Raw genomic sequence first — 21,553 nt, forward strand, 5'->3', positions numbered from 1 at the left:
TTTAAGAGACAAAAACTGCCACCAGGTTTAGCAGGGGTATTGGATTGGCGTTCATCAGAGATCCATTCCAATTCCTACAGTTCTGTGTTTCTGTAATTAAACCCACAGTGGTTGAAGAGACAATATGGATGAAATAAAAGACTGGGGAAAAAAAAGGAGTCAAATACTGCATTGCTTTTTCTGCTAACACAAATTTACTCAACATACGTTATCTAGTACTGTATTCCTGTGTTAAGCTTGTGTTAAGTCATGTTTGTTCCTTTAGGTAAAGATTCCTAGCTCTGAATTCCAGTGTCAGTAATCACATCTTCATCTAGTGCCAATGGCAGGCTTTGAATCAAAGATCCCAAATACTTCAGTAAAGAAGCTAAATGCACCTACTTTTTCCCTAATATTCCATAAATTGTAAGTGCTTTTCATAGTGCTCTGTACAAAAATAATTCCATTTATGGCTGAAATATTGTTAGTATTTTTATTTTAATCAAGAAAAATAGCTAACTGTTATAAATCTTTATTTTTCATAAATTCACGATTCATCATTCATAAATGTTCTGCCTATTCCTAGCTCTGATATACTGACTATTCCCTTCACATTTTTCATTCATTTTTTTCATTCAGTGACTGCCACTGTTTCCTTAGTCAGAGTTCATCTTGAAAAATGTTACTCTTTAAATTAGCCTGGACTTGCCCTGCCCTTTAAAAACAGCCTTTCCTAGCCTCCATATGTGTTCCTGCTTAGCACAGTAAATTTCTTTTTCAATAAAAGCTTCCAGATATTTTTGTTCAAAAACGTATTAGCAAGTGTGCTCTTACTAGATACTGGCACATTTCAAGCAACTTTCTTCAATAACACACTTGCTCATGCTGATAAAAGAAGCAAAAATTGCTTATATGTCATCACTCTTTCTTAAAGATAAAGCATACTATAATTTTATTTCAGATGTTTCCTGGCTCCTTCTGAGCTTAAGAAATGTTTTTATTTATTTATTTGCTTGTTTATTTATTTATTTATTTATGAGTTTTTAATGCAAACTTTAATCAAGTTGCAGGTTTTGTATAACAGTGGAAGATTCATATTTCCATCTAGGTGGATACAAATGTATTCAAAAGAAACTGATCATTATGAAGAAAATACAGAGCAAGTACAGTTTCTAATAAAAATTTTGACACAGAAGTATGATCACATGCTGTATGCTGTTTATAAAATCAAGCACTTGCAAGTGTGAAACTCATGGAATATGAGTTACATTTACAAGTTTTAATTTGTTCCTTTTTACACGTGTATTATTTATCATAAACTGTCGTAACACTGTTACTTTGAGTATTTTCATTTCATAGTCTACAGCTCCTCACAGGGAGCGGAGGGCAGCGCCGAGCTCTGCTCTGTGTGACAGCGACAGGGAACGGCATGGAGCTGCGTCAGAGGAGGGCGGCTGGGGGTGAGGGAAAGGCGCTGCGCCAGAGGGCGGTGGGCACGGAACAGCTGCCCAGGGCTGTGGGCACGGCCCCAGTGCTGGAGCTCAGGGAGCGTTTGAGCAGCGCTCTGAGACACTGGGTTTGCATTTTGTTTGGGTGGTCCTATGTGGAGCTGGAGATTGGAGTCAATGATCCTTATGGGTTCCTTCCAACTCGGGATATTCTACAGTTCTGATTTTGACTCAGTGTGTAGTCATTACACAAGAGAGTAAATATTCAGTGGCAAATTTCAACCAGAACTTACCTACACAAGTTTTATGGAACTAGATAAATGTGATGAATACATTGCAAATATGTATTTGCTAATCACATTAAGGGCTCTTAAATATATGCAAAATTTATTCATATGACTGATAAAGAATCCTGTCCCTAAGCTTGCTGTTTCTCTGACTGTAACCATTTTATATTGTTAATTCCAAAAATGTCTGAAAATATTGAGCTTTGAAACTCACATTACTAGGTGCATTCTGTAGCCCTCAGTACTGAGATGTAATCAATGAAAATGAAGGAAGGATTTTATTTCATGCATATATGTCATGTTAAAGGTAATTAGAATTTGGCAGAAAATGAACCCCCATACATTCCATCTTGTGAAATATCTGGGGGTGGGAGTGACTGATCTTAGTTATATTCTGTGTCATGCTCACTTCAGTGTACAGATTTGGTGGTGTTCAATATGTGAACTGCCACAGTAACACATTCACAAACAGTGCACTGGCCATTTCATCTAGTGGTGATCAAATGGGCTATACTACAACTACTCTGAAGGAGTTTGGGCCATGCCCAATGAGAACTTACATGGCTAGATTAGTGAATAGTGCAGTTTATTAAAGCAACAGATTACATATCCTTTTGGATTGCCAGTAATAAATACATGGTCTGTAAATAAAGCGAGGTTAAACAAGAAAGTAAATAATATGGTCAGATAGAGTTGCTTTAAATCATCAAAAACACTATAGCGATTTCTAAATTTGCTGGGGAAGCCCTTGGTATAACCATGTGTGTGAATCCTACCCAACAGACATCCGTATGGGGAGGGAAATGAGGCTCATCCCAATAATGGTCCCAGAACCCATCTATGTCCCCTCCAGCTTGTCTGCAGTGGTACCTTCCCTGACATCCACTCACCTCTTCATCCATTTTACACTACTTCTTTATTTTTCAGGCAGTGCTTGAGTGAGTCCAGTCATGCATACCTTTGTTATGATTGGTGTAAACTTCTCTTACTTCACTTTTAAAGAGAGATACTTAAAAAATTCAGAGTGCATGCTTAGTGAGGGTTGTTCACTCCTTGGATGAGGGTTGCTTTTGGGATGGAGGTGTGTTTTCTTATTATATTGAGTAAAATTCTACTGAAGGATGGTATCGTTAAAAAATGGCAGACTGTTGGCTCAAGCTAGCAAATATGTGGCTTATTGATTCCATAATACCATCATGTTCCCATTTCAGTGGTGGTACCACAGAACCTGGCTGTGGTGTCTTCATTGCACCTTCCGTGCGTTTCTCTTAGAATCAGCACATCAAAGTTCTCTGATGCTGCCAATAACTGGGGTTGCCTACGGAACATCTGTGGAATGGATTCCTTGCATACCAGCCTCTTTCCTCTTCTGTATCCCTCCCCAGTGCATGAACAATGATGTACCTTTAATATAAGTTCAATTTCCAAGTCACCCCTAGCAATTACGCTTCAACGTGGAATAGCAGTAACCTTTCATAATAAATGCAAAGACATTTTTCTTTAGGATCAGTTTCCTCTGAAAACAATTTGTTCTGTAGAATCATAGAATTCTTAGAGTTGGAAGGAACCTTTAAATGTCATCTAGTTTAACTCTCCTGCAGTGAACAGGGACATGCACAGCCAGATCAAGTACTCACAACCTGGTCCAGTGTGGACGTGAAAGTGTCCAGGGATGGAGCACGTACTACACCTCTGGGCAACCTGTGCCAATGCCTCACCACCCTCACTGTAAAATACTAAAATATTTTTCTCCTCCCCATGCTCCATGCCCCTACAGGATTCCTTCTACTTGCACTTCAAATGGGTATTTTAAAACTAACTTGGCACCTCCAACCTACACAGAAAGAACCGCCACCAAGGCTGACTCACAGGCAATTGTATTGCATATGACATGACAGCTGCTGTTGATTCTACCTTAATATCATTAACCTATGAAAAATACATTCAACACAACCATAGCCTGCCACGCTGTTGAACTTCATAAAGTAGTTCAAATCATTGTTTGCTGCAGGTCATTAAGAAACTAGTAAACAGACTATTTAACAATGCTGCTAATGTAAATTTTCCATGACAGCAGTCACTGGTATCCTGCTGACAAATGATAATGTCATTGCAATGTGTCCTTAGAGCTCAGTAATTATTTCTATATTCATGAGTTTATATGGGTGAAAGTTTTCCTGTTCTGAATGTAAAAACTCTCAGCAAAGTTCGCACACACTTGTGCATCAGGTGCTCGTATGATGTGAAATGTTTAAAATACCTCTGAAGAAATACTCTGTTCACCTTGGGCATCACACTGTGTGCCTCCCACCACACAGGCCTCCTCTTGAAATACTGCTTCAATGAACTATTATGTTAGCTCTTTACCTTACAAGACTTCTTGTCAGCATTCAATAGGTTTGGATAATGCCCTTACTAATGACATGCTTTCATTTTTGGTTAGTCTTGCAGTGGCCAGACAGCAGGGACACGATGATCTTTGTGGGTTCCTTCCAATTGCACTGTTCCAATGGTAATTCTGAAAAAAATGTTTCAGGGAACAAAATGTGAAATACTTCCAAACAGCTGCAGTGAACTAGCTTTGAATGTGTCCTATGTGAAAGTGGATTTTGTTATTTCAAACACCACTACAAATGAGTATTTTGGATGTTGTGGGGAATGTTACTGGGAGCTAAAGCATAGTTTTATTATGGTGATTCTTTCAAGGTACTTTTAAGCCTTCTGAAGTATTAGGAAGGACAACATCTGAATTTCAGTAGTTAAGACATAGTATCTAATATTTCTAAATGAGATTTATATATGAAAATGCCCAGGACATGATTACATTTATCCTCAATTACATAAATAAATAAATAACATTACCTTAAGCATCAGTAGTTACACGTGAGGAGTCATATTAAATAGAGATGGTCTCAGAAAACAAGAACCTGGGCATCTTATAGAGAGGGATAATAGAGGATTCGAAGAAAACAGATTATTTCACCTAACTACAGGACTACAGGAAAAAAAATGAATAAACATGCAAATGGTGAACTTACTTGCAGAATAATAAAAATAGCCAAAATGTACTTTTCAAGAACAAATTATGTCAAACCATATTAATTTCCTTCTTGGACAGGATAACAAGAATACTGAATAAAGAAAAACAAAATTTACTCCGTCTTGAGTTTGAGAGTTTGAGGAGGCTTTTTATATTTTCCATATTCAATTATCAAAGGAAAATAAGGTAAATGTCGTCTGGATGAAAAAATCATAAAAGACTGTGTGGCTTGAAAAGCTCTTCTGTAAGAATAACTGTCAGTACCAAACAGGGACTTCCTTTCAAGCTGGCTCCCTATGAGATTTCATGCCCAACTGTCCTTAACATTTCATTAAGTACATGCCCTTCAAAGTTAATGTATAAAATCTGTAGGTGTGCTAGGGTTACTGAAGGGTTATAGAAGTCTGGTGAACAACTACAGAATTCAAAACTGTCTTAATAAAGACATAATCTGAAAATAAGGAAGTAAGGGAAGCAGGGAAGGAGGGAGGGAAGGAGGGAGGGAGAGAATGAGGGAGGGAGGGAGGGAAGGAGGGAGGCAGGAAGGGAGGCAGGAAGGGAGGGAAGAAGGGAGGCAGGAAGGGAGGCAGGAAGGGAGGGAGGGAGGAAGGGAGGAAGGGAGGAAGGAAGGAAGGAAGGAAGGAAGGAAGGAAGGAAGGAAGGAAGGAAGGAAGGAAGGAAGGAAGGAAGGAAGGAAGGAAGGAAGGAAGGAAGGAAGGAAGGAAGGAAGGAAGGAAGGAAGGAAGGAAGGAAGGAAGGAAGGAAGGAAGGAAGGAAGGAAGGAAGGAAGGAAGGAAGGAAGGAAGGAAGGAAGGAAATTCAGAGCACAATAACTAGTAAGGAGTAATGAAAACTCAAAATGACAAATGAGGAAGAAGAACATGCATTCTGTAACATTAGGAACGAGGAGGTGTGATCAACATGGAGTATAACTGGAAAGGAAGGACAGAAATACCTCCTGCAGTCAATAATTTTGCAGGCAAGATCTGGGTGGGGATTGCCTCTTTGCTCCCCAGGAAAGTGCAGCTGAAGCAGTCCTCAGCACCATCCTCCAAAACACCGGTAGTCACTGTGGAAAGCCCACAGCACAAACAGCAAGATGGAGAAGACGACTCAGAATGCATTATCCATGAAAGAAGACTGCAGAAATGGGGTTCCTTTAGTCTAGGCAGGTAAAGAGTTGATAAATCTTCCAGGGTACAGAAAGCTGTTAATAAGAAAGACAGTGATAGATTGGTACTCATTGTTCACCAGAAAGAATGACAAAAGGAACCCAGTGCAACTTTCAGTAAAGGCTATATAGGCCAAATACTAAGGTAAAATTGAGAGGAAAAATCTTGAACAGGACACCCTCAATGTCTTTTGGCAGAAATTCTAAAAAAATATGTTCCAGAAAAATTCTCTGTGGGAAACTCCATTGTATTTGATTCTTCCCCAGCGCCAGGGGACTGAACCATGTAACCTTTGGAAATCTATTCCATCCCTGCATTTCTAATTCAGTGGCCACATGATGTGCTTTAGCAAGGACCATTTATGGATTTTTTATGAGTGCTCTAAATGACATAAGGTTAGATAATTCCGCCCTTTCACAGAGCACATTTTCTTCCCCAAAAGGCACCCTTCTTCTATTACAGTGCTAGTTAGCACTGTTAAAGACAGAGGAAGTTGTTCTAAATTGTATTTGGGATTATTTTAAAAAATGTGACTGTAAACAAAATCTGACCTGACTCACAGAGTATGAATCACTGTTTATTAAGTAATAAATAAATCAACAGCTTCAAAATTAATTGTTTTTAAGGGATTTTGGTGCCAGATGAGATCATTCGAGCCCTGACTTGCTTCATGTAACTTCACCTTATAATGCAATGGACATACCCACTTTGAGTATGGTTAGAAGAACCCCATTATATATACATATTTAAAGAGTTAACTGGTTGAAAACAGATGTGTATTGATCATCAGTATACTCCTAAGAACACACACTTCAGAACAAATACCAGGTAGGCTTTCAGCACTTAAGGCATCAGAGTGTTCTGATTTTCTAGGAAAACAAATCCTAGTTGTACAAACAGAGAGCACGTGGCTACAGCTGAATGGCAGCAATTACTTAATCTGTAGCTTTTGCTGTGGGCTGTGGGGACAAGTGCTGGAAGAGGGCTACAGCTAAGACAGACAGACAGATTTATTTGAGATAAACCTCAACTCTACCACTGAATAAAGGAAGTAAGAATATTCAAACTACGGGCTGAAAATGCATCCCCTAATGCATCCCAATGCATACCCTATGTATGAGCTCTACTGTATGAGCTCTAATTAATACAAAAATTAAGTAAAAAGTAGAATCTGTGTATGTTAAGAAAAGCATTAAATTTCTTGACCTTTTTTGTTATTGTTGTTTGGTTTTTTTTTTCCCTCCAGAGCTGGGAAATAGCTTCATGTAAATAATTAATGCTTTAATATAAAAGTACAAATGGCATGATGGCACTGTATTTGTCTCAGATTTACTGATATGGGTCAGTTTGGAATGCAGAAAGATAAGACTAGATCACGGGGCATACTTGGGTGAAAATAATCCTTGTTATTGGCAAGAAGCCTAACAAAAACTAATTTTATTTTAATGAACAATTTAGTGTATCAAACTGCAGTTACGTTCTACAAGTATGATTCTGTAGAAATAGCATTGAGGGTTTCCTAGTTTTTGTGCTTAAATTTTTCTATCAAATTTATTTCAAAAACATGGGGCAGTGGCTTCTTCATTGCCAGCTCAACAATCTTCCCATCTCCTTTCTTCTCACCTATCTGCCATCTAGACTACATCCTCTTTGCCCATCTGCCATCAACCATACTGAGGCTTCTGCAGCTAGAGCTGATGTGGTGAGTCTGGAATATCCAGCATGAGCCACAGAGTGCCCAGCTCACCCCTTCACGTGGGTGGAAGCATTGGAGAGAACAAGAACTAAAAAATCTACCATCCTCAGACAAAGGTGAATTTTCTGTTTGTGTTTTATGGATAATGTTAATTAGGTCAATGCAGTGATGGAGCTGCTCTGGGTCGTGAGCAGAAGCCATTCTTTATACTGTTGTGACTTTTTCCTGACTCAACTGCTTACATTATGTCACAGAAGTTACAGCAAGATATTTTAACAAGAACTGGTCAGATCATTAAATGTATTTTCTATCAACTGTTGGAAAAAAAAAAAATTGGAGAAAAATCCATTTTTTTCAAGGAAATAGCATGATGTTTTGATATTGGCTTTGCTGTTCTTGTTTTCTTTACAGAATCCAATGAAATTGTCCTTTTTCATTTGAAAAATAAACATTTATGGAAAAACAATGTTATTCACAGTAATTCACATTCCAAATATCTGTAATTATCTAACTTGAGTTTCTGTCTCCTGGTGATTTTCTCCCAGATTCCTTCTATATTATTCCATGCTGAACTCAATTTTATTGGAAAGTTTTCAACTGCAGGGGTTTTTAAATGCCTCAGATTTTGTACAGTTAGGCAATATAGAATCAACCTGATGTTTCCAGTTAAAAAATACAGTATTTAAAAATTCCATGGTTCAGGAGGGCCATATGCATGCCTCTTATCTGTTGCAGAGGAGCATTTGGTGAACAGTTTTATGACCTACACCCTCCCGTTCAGGGAATGGCCACATTGACCATGCTCTGCAGTGTGGATGACAACAAATCAGATACAGCAGCAGAGCTGGAAGCACTCTCACTTTTCTATCTCAGATGAATACTCAGCAAAGACATGCATAAAACCTGAAACAAAATGGTTAGGTCACTCCGAAAGTAATGCCTCCTTATTTATTTCCATGGAAACTGCAGCAGATACAAAGACAATTTGTTGGACTGCTCCTCTGCTGCCATCTCTCTCAAAGCAACAAAATGTAACAGAATATTGGTGGGAAGATTCAACTTCTATGGCCATATCACCAGCATTCACCTCTAACATCATGAGCAAGCATAATAAAATAGGAGGCATTACTTTTGAAGCAGCCCTTGTCCATTTATTTTAAATGGTATTTCATGTAAACTTATTATAAGTATAGCCCATACAGCAACTAGAAGACTAGCAATCATTCATGCATCATTTGTGCTTGGGATCCAAGTACTATTAGAAGTGATGTGAAGAAACCAGCATTAGCAAAAACTTGATATTTTTCACTATAAAAATAGGCCAGATGAGCTCAGGTGGAATGCATTTAAGTTGGTGCAATTTCCACATACACACATCTCTAATTGATGAGGAAACGGCCCCATCCTTCAGACCTGCCTGGCATTCACTACTGCGATAAGCTGTGCTTAGGAAAGAAACATTGCTTCAAACATTCTTACTCCCTCAGGTACATCCCATGATGCAGATCAGGTTATAAATCTGACCAGAAGAAACGTATTACACCATTAAAAATGTAACAAAGATGAGATTAAATTTAAAGGGCATAGATTCCAATCTTGCTCTTCTATGAAATTTACAGGGACCTTCCCGTCTGGGAAGTATTGCAAAAGAATCTCAAAATACTAATTGACTGAAGCAATGAAGTGGCAGATGAAATTCAGTATCAAAAAAAAAATGCAAAGCAATGCACATGGGAAAAATAATTTTAAGAAAACTATATATTCTAAATTAGTTATTACCATTCAGGAAAGGGATCTTGGAGTCCTTGTTGGCAGTCTTCTACAAACACTACCTGCATGCTCAGAAGGAAATGGCATTTTAGGAACAGCTAGGCAAGTAAATGAATAAAACAGAAAACACTTTTACACCTCAAAAAAGAAGTGTCCTATTCTGGATGTCCTACTTTTTCAAAAGTTGCAAGAAGGCATAGAGAGAGCAGTGGCATGGAGCTCTAGTATATAGCACAGAATATAGAACATAGGAGGACAGAATTTTTGGAGGATGGATTCTTCATCTTGAAAGAGACATTGGTGAAGTGTAATATTATGAAGGTATACATAACTATGGGTGATATGGTATGGTAAATGGCTTTTACCTCTTTTTTCTTAGCAAAGTGCCAAGAATGGCAAATATGAAAGATGTAAAACCGACTAAATAAAAGAACTTCTTAGAATGAGTTTTAGAGCTCATTTGCATAGGATAATGTGGACACAATGTATAAAATATGCTTAAGATAAACTGGATAAATACACGGAAGTTATGACTGTAGGAAACTCTTCAACACATTGACCCCTCTGAAATCTTCAGTTTAAAAACCTGAATTCCCTGACTGTCAGAAGCTGAGAGCTCTTAGTGAGGAAGGACTTCTCTGAAGTTCCCTCAAGTTTAAATGAACCGCTGCTCAGATTCTCATATCTTTCCCCAATAACTTTGCACCAGTTAATTCTGGATATGGGATGTTCTTCTAACTGGGCGTGAGGTCTAAGTTAATTAATTCTATCAACATTTCTCTCAAACTGGAATAATCATGACTGATATTACTGTGATTTAAAGTATAATCAACCTTTTTAGCTTTCTGCAGGACAATCACAACAGTCTTTCCTTTCAAGGTCAAGATCTCTTAGCATATATATTTAATTTCTTAAACTTGGTACATTTGAAAAGAACATTTGCAGACACTGTGGCAGAAAGGAATGGGAGCAGTGGATGAATGCATTCAAAGCCAAATGTTTTTGCTACCCCTGCCTCAATATCAACATAACACTGTTAATGAAAAGCACTATTAAAAATAATTACCTGTTCTGGCTACCCAAGCATTTAGATGAATAAAAAATAAGTCAATAAGAACAAAAATGCAAGAAAGCACTAAGGCAATTTCCTGAAAATGAGTTCTGTGACTGAAAGGAACCTATCTGGCTAACTGCCTTGTTCTGGTGCACTGCTTATCTATTCATAACTGCTGGTATCGCTTCAAGAGGTGATGTGAGATGATGCCAAAGGGTGGAGTGTAAACAGTTCTAGATGAATGATTTGTATTTTATTTACTTTTTATTGCCCAGAAGTGCTAAGCACTTCACAGAAGAAATATCTTTGTCCCAGAGTTTACAGTCTAATGGATCTATCTGACAGGTATGTGTGAGCTACAACATATCATAAGGCACGAAAGGACTAAGAAAGGACAGGTTGCTGAGCGAATTGTTTTCTTTATTGCTGAAGCATTCACGCTGACCACATCATGAAAGTCATATCTGAAGCAAGACTAATCTAAATGACTGAATTTAGTTTCCAGATTGATCTCTGCCCAGATGGCTGTGCCATGGGGAGCCTTTATGGCACAGACATTTGCCTACTCAGAAGAAGTTCATTCAGCAGCACTGGCACACAGGGCAGAGGGAGGATGTTCTCTGTTTTCATGCTGTCACTGCCTCAGTGCACCTAGAATCTGCCTGGGAGGAGTGGTGATGGATTTTTGTTTCTGTATCTCTTACTCTTATCTTCCTCTTTTGTCATCTCCATACTCCTAATTCTCAACCTATCCTTGGTAATTGTATAGCTTCTTTATGCCTTTCTCAGCCAAGTCCTCCTCTCCCTCACAAAGTTACATGTCTTCAAAACCATAACAACATGCCTTCTTAACAGATTGCGTAGCTAGGATTTATATGTTGAATGCAAGAATGTATAAATATGAATCAAAGTTGCTACTTCAGCATATGGGTATTTATCAGTACATATGCATTAAAGTTCTGTCCATATGACAAAGTATCTGTATCTACTTCATATCTTGTTTTTCTCTGGGATTTCCATAAGGTGGATGCCTCTGTAGTTTTACTCCTCCTGGCTAACATACAGCCTTCATTTCTTCTATAGCAAAAATCTTCTCATATTCCTCCTCTTCCTTCCAGGTCTCTTCATAAACATATTTACTCCAAGCACACGTCTGTCTGATGAAGAAAACAGCTAAATGTTTTCAATCCTTGCCAGAGGGAAACTGCATTGTATTTATACACCTTCTGCAGCAGGATTCACTCAGGTGCTGCAGCAGATAGTCAGCATCTCAGCTGATGTTCTGAAAAAGGAGTCCTCTCCAGCAGTGGCCTCCAGGCAAGGCCAGTAAGAGCTGCTACGTGCCCTAAGGCAAAGAAAGCATTCACTGCCAATAGATCCCTTCTAGTCCATCCCATCCTTACTGCTTGAATATTCAGTAAAACACTTTTCAATCATTTCTCACCATCAGAATTCTTTTTTTAATTGTTAGTAAATTACTTTTACCCAAATCAAGTCCTCATTGCCTCTGACAGTGACTGGTTAGTGGTCTCCCTGTCCTATCTTGACCCATGAGCTCTTCCCTGTGACCTGTTGAGGATGGGCAGCAGCAGTTTAAAAACCTACCTCCCCTTCTTCACTCTTCACCTCAGTCTTGATTATATCCCTCTTGCCTTTCCTGTCCCAGCTCTTCTGAAAGGTAAACACTGTGATCAAATACTCGGTCATCTACCATGCCTTTGCCAAACTCTGCTGAACTGAACTTTTGCCCTTTGACACTGCAACCTGTCTCTTCTTCCCTTGTGTCACTTAAACAAAACAGCTATATGGTGGTATCCTCCTGTTTCTTTTTCCTCTGCTTTCCAGAACTCAGGAATGTCTACTCAGGATGTCTACTCAAGGCACTATCAAGAAGAGGATGGGATCATCTCCAGGAACAGCTCTGAGTGATACTGCTACTGGAACACTGGGTTTATCTCTAATCACAAATATTAGAAACCAAAGCTAGGGAAATGAGGGTTTTAACGAATGAGAGTAGGTAACAACTGGAACAACTTATCCAGGAAAATGATGGATTTCCTGTCTTTTGAAGTCTTTAAATCAAGATTGGTTTTTTGCTAAAATATATGGTTTTACTCCAACAAAAATTACAGATTTTATGTAGGAACTGCTGAGAGAGACTCTTGGTCACTTCAAATTAGACCATTGTATGAAATAGTCTCCTGCAGATTCTCGAATTAAATTTAAGTTAACATGTTACCATTATACTTGAAAACGATATAAAACATACTCCTTAGTTCAGCTGATAGACAGAAACACACTGTGCCAACACAACGGCTGTGAGTCTAAAATCCTTATCTTGTTTACCTGGAGTACTGCATCCAGATGTGGAGTCCTCAGTACAGGGGAGACATGGACCTGCAGGAGCACGTCCAGAAGAGGGCCACAGAAATGATCCGTGGAACGGAACACCTCTTCTACAATGGAGACTGAGAGCTGGTGCTGTTCAGCCTGGAGAAGGCTTTGGGGAGAGCTGAGAGTGGCTTTACAGTATCTAAAAGGGAGCTACAAGAAAAAAGGAGACAGACTCTTTAGCAGGGTCTGTTGTGGCAGGGCAAGGGGAAATGGTTTCAAACTAAAAGAGGGAGGATTTAGGCTGAATATGGGCAGAACATTTTTTTACGATAATGGCAGTGAGGCACTGGCATTATTGCCCAGAGAGGTGGTGGATGCTCCATCCTTGAACACACTCAGGGTTAGGCTGGATGGGGCTCTGATCAACCTGATCGAGCTGTGGATGTCCCTGTTCACCTGTTCACTGCAGGGGAATTGGACTAGGTGACTTTTAAGGTTCCCTTTCAACTCAAATGATTCTATGATATGTGCCATGAAATCCACATGTCAACTCAGTGTTTCCAGGTTTACTTGCTACTAATAGTGAATAATCATCCAGCTGCTATGGAATGGAAATTTTACTCCATCTTTATTACTATATTTTCCCTTGATTTCCAAAGTCAAAAATTTGAATGCCGAAGGATGGGGGAAGAAAGGGAGAACTGTACTTAGGGGAGAATTGAGAGAGACAAAGATTTCTTGGCAGGCAGGAAGAAGAAAAAGACAAGCAAGAGCAAAACCAGAGGTCACAAAAAGCCATTGGTAAATAACAGGCAGCACGAGTCGACAGACTCAGAGACAGATGGGAATATGTGGTGGGAAAATAAAGGAAAGTTGAAGACCTACTGAAAAATAAAGGAATGGGTATCACAATGTGCAGATGAAGTCTGTTTACCATTGACCTGTGAAGAAATCTCTCAAAGAGTAATTTATTTGCAGGAACACCACACTCTACCAAAAACACACACAGACACACAGTCACACACAGGTGCATATGCCATGCAAATAGCTTCATGCGTCTGTTTTCAGTGCTCTTTGCTCAGTCTTTGCATCATTCTTCAGAAATCACTGTCACCCTCCACAGCAATTCAAGAGGATTTCTTTCTCCCTGGTACGGTACAGAAATATGGCAAGAAAAGAAGCCTGGGTGAAATCAGACAGAGTTCTGGTCTTGGAACAAATGCGTTTGAACACAAACCAACAAAGTTCACCTTAAAAATCGATATTCTTCCATATTGCCAATTAACATTTCAATATTAATTTACTGAGGATCTGATTGTTCTGCGCAGAAATCTCTGCAAAGCCACAGGTAAAACCAGAAATTCCCATCTCTGACACACAGCTATTTTGGGATGACTTCATTACCTATCATTTATTACACGCGTCTTTTAATTATTAACTGCCATTTCCCCAGACCTCTGGCAGCCGCTTTGGCGGAACTTCCAAGGCTTCAAACACAAAGGCAAGTGTTTGGTTGCAAAAAAGCTCTGTGATTTTTTCCCACCGAAGGTTAAAATAAATGAATAAGAGGGAGGTGGAGGAGCAGGGAAGTTTTCCTTTCATTCGCTCCCTCCTTTTGGCAGCGGTTCCCGCTAGGTCTGAGCGCATCCTCAGCCCTCGCCCCCATCTCTGCCGCAAACCCCGACAGAGGGGGGTCCTGTCGGGACGCTCCCCCTCCCCCCGACCTCCGCAGCTCAGTGCAGGTGGATGCGCTCTGCCACCTTCATTAACAACAACAGCTGCTTGATGACAGCGGCCCCGGGCTGCAGCAGCCCAGCGCGATGAGGCATTCCTAGTTCTTGGCCCCTCTGCTCTGTCCCCGCGGTGCAAAGTTCCGGATATGCGGAAAAGAAAATAAAGAATGATAAAATAATTAAGAAAATAGAAAAAAAAAAATTAAACCAGAAAGGTCTCATCTGCGTTGCCGCGGCGCTGCGGGGCGCGTCTACAAAGCGCAGGGACTCCGCGAGGCGGCTCCGCGGAGGGCGCGGAAGGGCGCGGAACGTGCGCGGCCGCTGTCCGCCCGCGGCGGTGCGGGAGGCGGCGGCGGCGGCGGCGGCGGCGGCGGGGACTGGGGGGGGTGAGGGGGGAGGGGGGGCATGGGGAGCAAGGCGCATGTCCGCCCGCGCCGCGCCGCCGCCAGCCGCTCCCCCCCGCCGCCAAACTCACCACCATCTTCTGCATGTGCATCGCTCGCAGCCGGACACAAACCGCTCCCCGGCGATGGAGACTGCGGGAAAAGCCCGGCGCGGCGGGATGGCTTGCTGAAACTGCGGCGGCTGCGGGGAGAGAAGCAGAGCGGCAGAGAATAGGCAGCAAATCCTAAAGCAACGGCAAAATAAAAATTGGAAAAAAAAAAAAAAAAAAAAAAAAGAAAGAAAAGAAAAAGAAAAGAAAAAAAGAAAAAGAAAGGAGAAAACCTCTCTTTTTCTCCCCCTCTTCCCTCTTTTTTATTTTTTTATTTTTAAATTCTTGATTTTGTTTGTAGCCGCCTCGTCCTCAATGCCTCTCTGAGCAGCATCTAGCGAGCGAGCGGGAGAAGGCGAGAGAGAGGCAAAAGAGAAGATGAGGATAATTTGCAGACAGCTTGTCTTGTTGTTTTCTGGCTTTTGGGGACTAGCAATGGGAGCTTTTCCTAGCAGCGTGCAAATAGGTAAGCGCTGCGTTGGGCTGTGTGCGGGTGCTCAGGGGTTCGAGCCTTTGCGAAGTGAGTTGGGAAGGCGGCTCTGAAGGCAGCTTGCAGCTTTCTCCTCCACCACCATCCCATTTCCCTGCCTTCGTTGACAGCCCGCGTGCATTTGTGTATGTGTGCGTACGCGTGTGTGTGTGTGTATGTGTGTTTGCGTGCTGTAGGAAGGATGCTCATCTTCTTCCCAACTCATTCCAGCCCCGGGGTGCACAGAGTCGGCAGGAGGGGAGAGCGCCCGGGGAGATGCTACTGGGCTGCTTCGGCCCCCTCCGGCTTCCCATTTCCTTGCGCTGAGGTTGCGGTAGCGTAGGCATGGGGCTGTAAGGCAGCCCTGCCTTCCCTTCCCGTAGTTGGAAAGTTTGGGGTTTTGAAAGCCTCTCCGCTTAGGCTCTGTGCCCCCTCCTCATCCTTTTCCCATCGCCTCCCGCTTCCATCCGTCCGGGCGCGTTTCGGATGGGACGCAGCTATCTGAATTCCTTCCAGCTCATCTCCATCGCTGCATCATTGCCCGTGGACTTGTGGAGATGCTGCTAGCAGAGCTGAGCGGCTCCCTGCCTGCACATGGCCGTGGAAGAGCAAAGTTAATTATATTCCTGTTTAGTGCAGATTATCCGACACAGAGTGGATATTTTTTTTAATCCGGAAAGCATCGTTCCCCTTAATCAGCCCGCCACTTCATGTGAGAGGCTGCTGAGTAGCTGATTTAGCAGTGTGTTCAGTCGCAGAGAGATGGAGGCTAAACACTTCCAAAGGTCACTGTAATCATGGCAAATCGGGGTATTTACATGTGAAAGGCTGGAAACCGAGAAGTCGGAAAGAAGCATAAAGCGTCGGGGTGGTGAATATCGATTGAGAACAGTGATTTAAAGGCAGCGATTGTGATTATGAATGTGATTAGTTCCTTGCCCATTAAAGTCTTAGGACTTTCCTTACTGTGCAGCTTTGGGAGAGTCAGTTTGGTGTTACAAGACAGTAGCTTGCCAGCAATTCACCCTGCCTCCTCTGCGTCTTGCTATTTTTTTTTTTTTTCTTTTTTCTTTCTTTTTTTCTTGTAGGTGGTCTCTTCATCAGGAACACAGATCAGGAATATACTGCTTTTCGATTAGCAATTTTTCTTCATAACACCAGCCCCAATGCCTCCGAAGCACCTTTTAATTTGGTTCCTCATGTAGACAACATTGAAACAGCTAACAGCTTCGCTGTAACAAATGCCTGTAAGTAAACGTGCCATTGATCTGACCAGCTTACGGGTGAATTGCAATGAAAATAACAGGAGATCACATTGCTGTCGTGCATTGGAAATACAGCAGAAAGTCTGTTTTTGGTGTAGATACTGTAGCAGAAGAGCAGGGGGGGGCAGCAGTCCTTATTAGTCCTAACTGGAGCACAGTCCCCTCGCCTGCCTTGTGCTCACTAACCTGATGTGACATTTACTTTAGTGTTATTCCTGTAGTTTCTCGCTTTCTGGTTTCTATGGAGATGAATTTTGTTGTCGTAAAGAAAAATTATGAATGTCTCGATCCATCCATAAACCCCACTGTTGCTCTTGTTCGTGTTCGGATATGACGTGCCTTGCATGTATTTGGAAATATACAAGAATGTGTATGCTCATGAATGCTTTGTTAATGCTTGGAAAGGAGATAGGGAAGCAGTGGTGTGCAGGATTATATATCTGAGTCGGTTGACGCTGCAGTTGATCTGGTGATGTCACTTGAGGCAGCCCTGCTCTTATATTCTAGGTTGTAAATGTCTCTTATCATCTCGTAATGCATACATCCTGTGGATATGTCTCTATGCATCCATACATTGGTGCCAAGTCAAGTTAGTATCTGATCTACTTGATTTCACAGACCACCTCAACTGGAACAAATATTCTCTTCCTACTATATATTTTCTACACACACACACACACACACACAGGCTCACATACGCCATGAAAGGGAAACAGAAAATGAAATGCCCTTACCAAATAACAGTAACAGTTAATCTTTTTTATTATTGTTTTTAACAGATTATAATTAAGTGAATTTCCTACATTTAGATCACCTTAGGGTCTTTAGCTGAAACACATGCTGAATAGTGCTTGGTCTCGGAGAGCAGCAGAGCATCATTTCTATTTAACTTCATGTATGTCAGGCTGATAAGGAGGAATGTATTTTATTACATAAGACAGTGGGATACAGTATGGCAAAGCTGAGGGCTGTTAGGAACGTTACGTTCATGTTTCAGAATTAATTTTTTGGGTTTTCCTCTGTGGCCTTTAAGTTTTTGAACCCCTTCTCTTCATTCAGGAACAAATTGCCTCTGGATATAGATGCCCTGAGTGGCATTGCTTATTGAGTTTAAAATAGAAATGAGCTGGAGAAGGTCTTCCTGTCTACTGTGCCTTTAAAATATGTTCTGGGTTTCTCCCCAGCTTCTCACAGCCATCTTTTAATATGTAAACATGCCAAGCACTGTGCAGTTCTCATATATAATTTATTGAATGTGCACTAAATTTATTTATATGAGTCTTCAGTACTATAAGTTTCAGATGACCTTGCCACCTTATTTAACAGGAAAAGCTTCAGAGCTGCCAAAATGGCTCCATTCATTTCAGGCAGGAAAGACTGATGTCCCATTAAGTGTGAATTCTATATTAAGCAGTGTATTAGTTGTCTTTAGCATGAAAATCAATATCAAATTCCATGAGAAGGAAGCATTTCAGAAAGGCTTTTGAAACTGGGAGGCATCAGATGTGTGCAGGTGTAGTTCATTGAGAAAACATTACAATGCGTGTCAAGTTTTCAGGCGCCGATTTCATATTCTGTGAAGACAAATGACATGGGAGCTTTTTTTAAACTTTCGTTTTTAGTGAAGGAGGAAGGGACTAAAAATATTGAAATCAGTAGCTTTAGATAAAGTCAATTATCTCAGATTCTGCCTACCCATCTACTTCTGCCAAATAATTTCAGAGGCAATTGTTACTTTTTGGATTAAGGGTATTGTGGAGAATTTCCATTGGAGTTCTAGTGAATTAATTCTGATTTGCATACATTTAAGATTATCTAAAGTTGAACCACTTCTGTGTGTCAGACTTCAATGCCTTGGATTCAAACAAGGGTTTGTCCGAAACTTTCCCTAATTTCAATGATCCACAGCAGATTCTTCTCTTGTTCCAACCACCTCAGGTTATTTCAGCTTGAGTATCTTAACAGAGGAAAACATGTCCCCTTCTATTTGCTACAATCTATAGAAATAGTGATTCATAACCTTGTTCTTTTTTTTCATTAAAGCGAACCCATTTTTATTTCTAAAGAATTTAATAACTCAGAGATGATAAATCTGTACAGTATAGGGGGAGGCAGAGAAAGAAAGAAAATAAATGTATATGTTTATATATGTGTATACTACTATAATTCTGTAACTATATTAAATAGACATAACCCTGCAGGCCTCTTCAGCTTTGTGCTTCCCACTTAAACCAACATGTATTTTTAGTCCACCTTGGTGTTTATATTTTGCAGACTCATTCTAAAATCTGTTTCTCATTTTTCATATAATGCTGAGGAATGTATTTTAAATAACAAATGTTCTACTAATGAAACAAAGGCAAAGTGACTGACAAGTGAATAAACATATCACATGTCCTTTAAGCTAAATATGAGCAGAATCCTGCAAAAATCAATTGTCTGATAGCTGGAGGACACTGACTTCCATGTGATTGAATTTCCTGGCTTGACAGAGGCTTCTAAAGCACAGATGTGTGAGGTTTTCTAATCTAATTAAAGAACCCCCACCATCAGCTCAGAATTAAATGATTTCATGGTAATATAAAATGATAACTCTTTCCTGAACCACTATTAAACAGTGGCTTTGGACCTTGTTATTTGTATAGAAAAATTCCTCTGTGCACACGTCTCCAGATACGAAGTACAAAAGCATTAGAGCTGCTGATAACTGAATACTCATGTGAGTTCATGCATGAAGGTCTGAGACATGACCACTTACCTCTGGATCTGTTTCCACGTGCACAGAGGTTACTTGTGAAGATTCAACGCCTGGCTCGTTGGATGTGTTAGGGATGTGTTACCCTAAACAGACTATTTCAAAGGATTATGGAGGGTATGTTGGTGGGTAACCCACTGCAATGTTGGAAAACTGTGGGGTATTTTTTCTTTTCATTCAATATAAACATACAATCAAGTATGCGTTCAGAAGTGCCTTTGGAACTGGAATAATTTTGTATATTCCATTTAATATCTGTCTTCTGATGATTGTCATGCACATTTGTGTTTTCTTTAAAAAGGCCTACGCACAATTAAGTGTGAATGCACGTGAAACAGGTTGTTTAAGCACAAGGACTTTGTTGTAAGTCAGCAAAATGAATCCGATATGTATCAGTTTGGAGATAGTCTTTCCTCTCCTTTCCCCTTCCAACTTCAGTGTTTTATTTAAACCCTGTTCATTTTTGCACTGCATACATTATTCAAAGAATCTCTCTTACTGACAGAGAGAGCTGAAATTATTACAAAACATGAAAAGTACAATGTTCTTACTCATCAGAGCACAATACAGCAAAGCTGAAACATATGAAACATTGAAATACATTGGTTTGCACATTACAAGTGGGAGATTTTGCTCATGATTGGAAATCCAAATTCAGGTAGATGTCAGAGGTACAAAATTTGCATTGGTCATTGGAGAGCATTTTAGGCATTTATTATTCATCTGAATGCTGAAAAATTTTCACCATTGCATGCAGAACCCATATTGCATTAGTAATTCTCAGCAAAGCCATCAACATTATACCTGCTTGCATCATTTTGAGAGGAAGTTGTACGATTTCGTAAAGAACCGTCTACCTTCCAAGTCTTGTCTTGTAGTTGGGAATTTTTGTGTTGAAATTTCTGATGCAGGCCAGGATGGTAACTTAGGATAGTTCGACTGGAAGGGACCTTCCAAGATCATGGCGTTCAACTACTTGACTGCTTCAGGGCTAACCAGCACTGAAAGAACGTTACTGAAGGCATTACCCAAATTCTTCTGAAAGGCATGAAGCCAACTACCGCTCTAGCAAGCCTGTTTCAGTGTTTAATCCCTCTTATGATAAAGAAATTTCTCTTAATATTCAGTCTGAACCTCCTCTAGTGAAGATTTGTATCTCACATTCTTCCTGTTTTAACAAATTAGTAATCGCTGCATTTATCTCAGCATCCATCATGGTATACAGTGCATAGTTGTTGACTTTGAAGGGCCTTGAAGGAGAAAAGAAAGAAGAAATGTTTTCTCCACCCTTTGTGGGTGAGGCATTCTGGTTACCCGTAGTCTTTGCACTCCAAGTTGCAGTGCAGATTCTGAGCCAAACTTAGTTCATTTTTTTCATGAAGAGATCACACCTGTTCCACACCTGGTCACACTGTTTTTCAGAGTGATCATTTTTCTTAAGCCTTTAACTTCAAGACCTCTGATTTTTATGGCTAAGTTTCATCATTAAAAACACACTACACTGTGACACTTAGTTGTGAAATGTGTATAGCTACCTTGGTTTCAGTTCAAATCACAGTACATGAGAAGATAGCACTGGAAGCTTCATTGTAGAATGTAAAGCTTAGCAGAGCACCTTGCTGCCCAGGTTACCATATCTTCTCTTTTCTGCAAATAAGCTCTTTAAAACATAGCTGAAGTTGTTCCTCCATGCATGAGCAGAAATATGGCAGTCAAAACTATGTGCACTCTACACAGCATTATGCACTGTGATATTTGCTGCAATATTATATTCCACAGACTATGAAATCATTATTAATAAAGTCCACCAATCCATTTGGTTTGTGAAAGCATGTGCACAGAGCCATGCTCTGATTTTTTTCCTGGAGAAGTCATTCTGGAATACACATATATGTACTCAGTTGAAATATTTGTTTCAAAAATCTTTATTGATTTTTATAAATCTTTATAGATCGAAAAATCTATCATGTGTAACCAATCTTGCAGTTCTTGTACATGATTAGGCTAAATGAGAGAGAAGAGGTCTTGGTGCAAGAGTTTCATCAGTACCTCATGTTA

At 40.2% G+C, this 21,553-nt stretch overlaps 1 protein-coding gene and 1 long non-coding RNA gene across 9 annotated transcripts in view; one reads left to right on the top strand and one right to left on the bottom strand.

Annotated features, from left to right (window-relative positions):
- Positions 1 to 9,600: 9,600 nt before the first annotated feature.
- LOC128074918 (uncharacterized) lies at positions 9,601 to 15,084 on the bottom strand. Its single transcript, XR_008203503.1, has 3 exons — positions 14,989 to 15,084; positions 12,793 to 12,990; positions 9,601 to 11,603 (listed from the first exon to the last, which is right to left on the bottom strand). It is a non-coding gene; the product is annotated as an uncharacterized LOC128074918 (long non-coding RNA).
- GRIA4 (glutamate ionotropic receptor AMPA type subunit 4) overlaps positions 14,955 to 21,553 on the top strand; it is a 223,924-nt gene continuing 217,325 nt past the window's right edge. For 4 of the 8 annotated variants that reach the window (XM_052671236.1, XM_052671239.1, XM_052671238.1 and 1 more), the window contains exons 1-2: positions 14,955 to 15,472; positions 16,564 to 16,722. In XM_052671236.1, coding sequence (XP_052527196.1) covers positions 15,385 to 15,472; positions 16,564 to 16,722 — 247 coding nt within the window. In that variant the 5' untranslated portion in view covers positions 14,955 to 15,384. The remainder of the gene's footprint in view (positions 15,473 to 16,563; positions 16,723 to 21,553) is intronic. The other 4 variants (XR_008203502.1, XM_052671240.1, XM_052671242.1 and 1 more) reach the window with 3 other exon arrangements.

The sequence above is a fragment of the Tympanuchus pallidicinctus genome, unplaced genomic scaffold (genome assembly GCF_026119805.1).
Source record: "Tympanuchus pallidicinctus isolate F22 unplaced genomic scaffold, pur_lepc_1.0 scaffold11, whole genome shotgun sequence".
NCBI classification, from domain to species: Eukaryota; Metazoa; Chordata; class Aves; order Galliformes; family Phasianidae; genus Tympanuchus; species Tympanuchus pallidicinctus.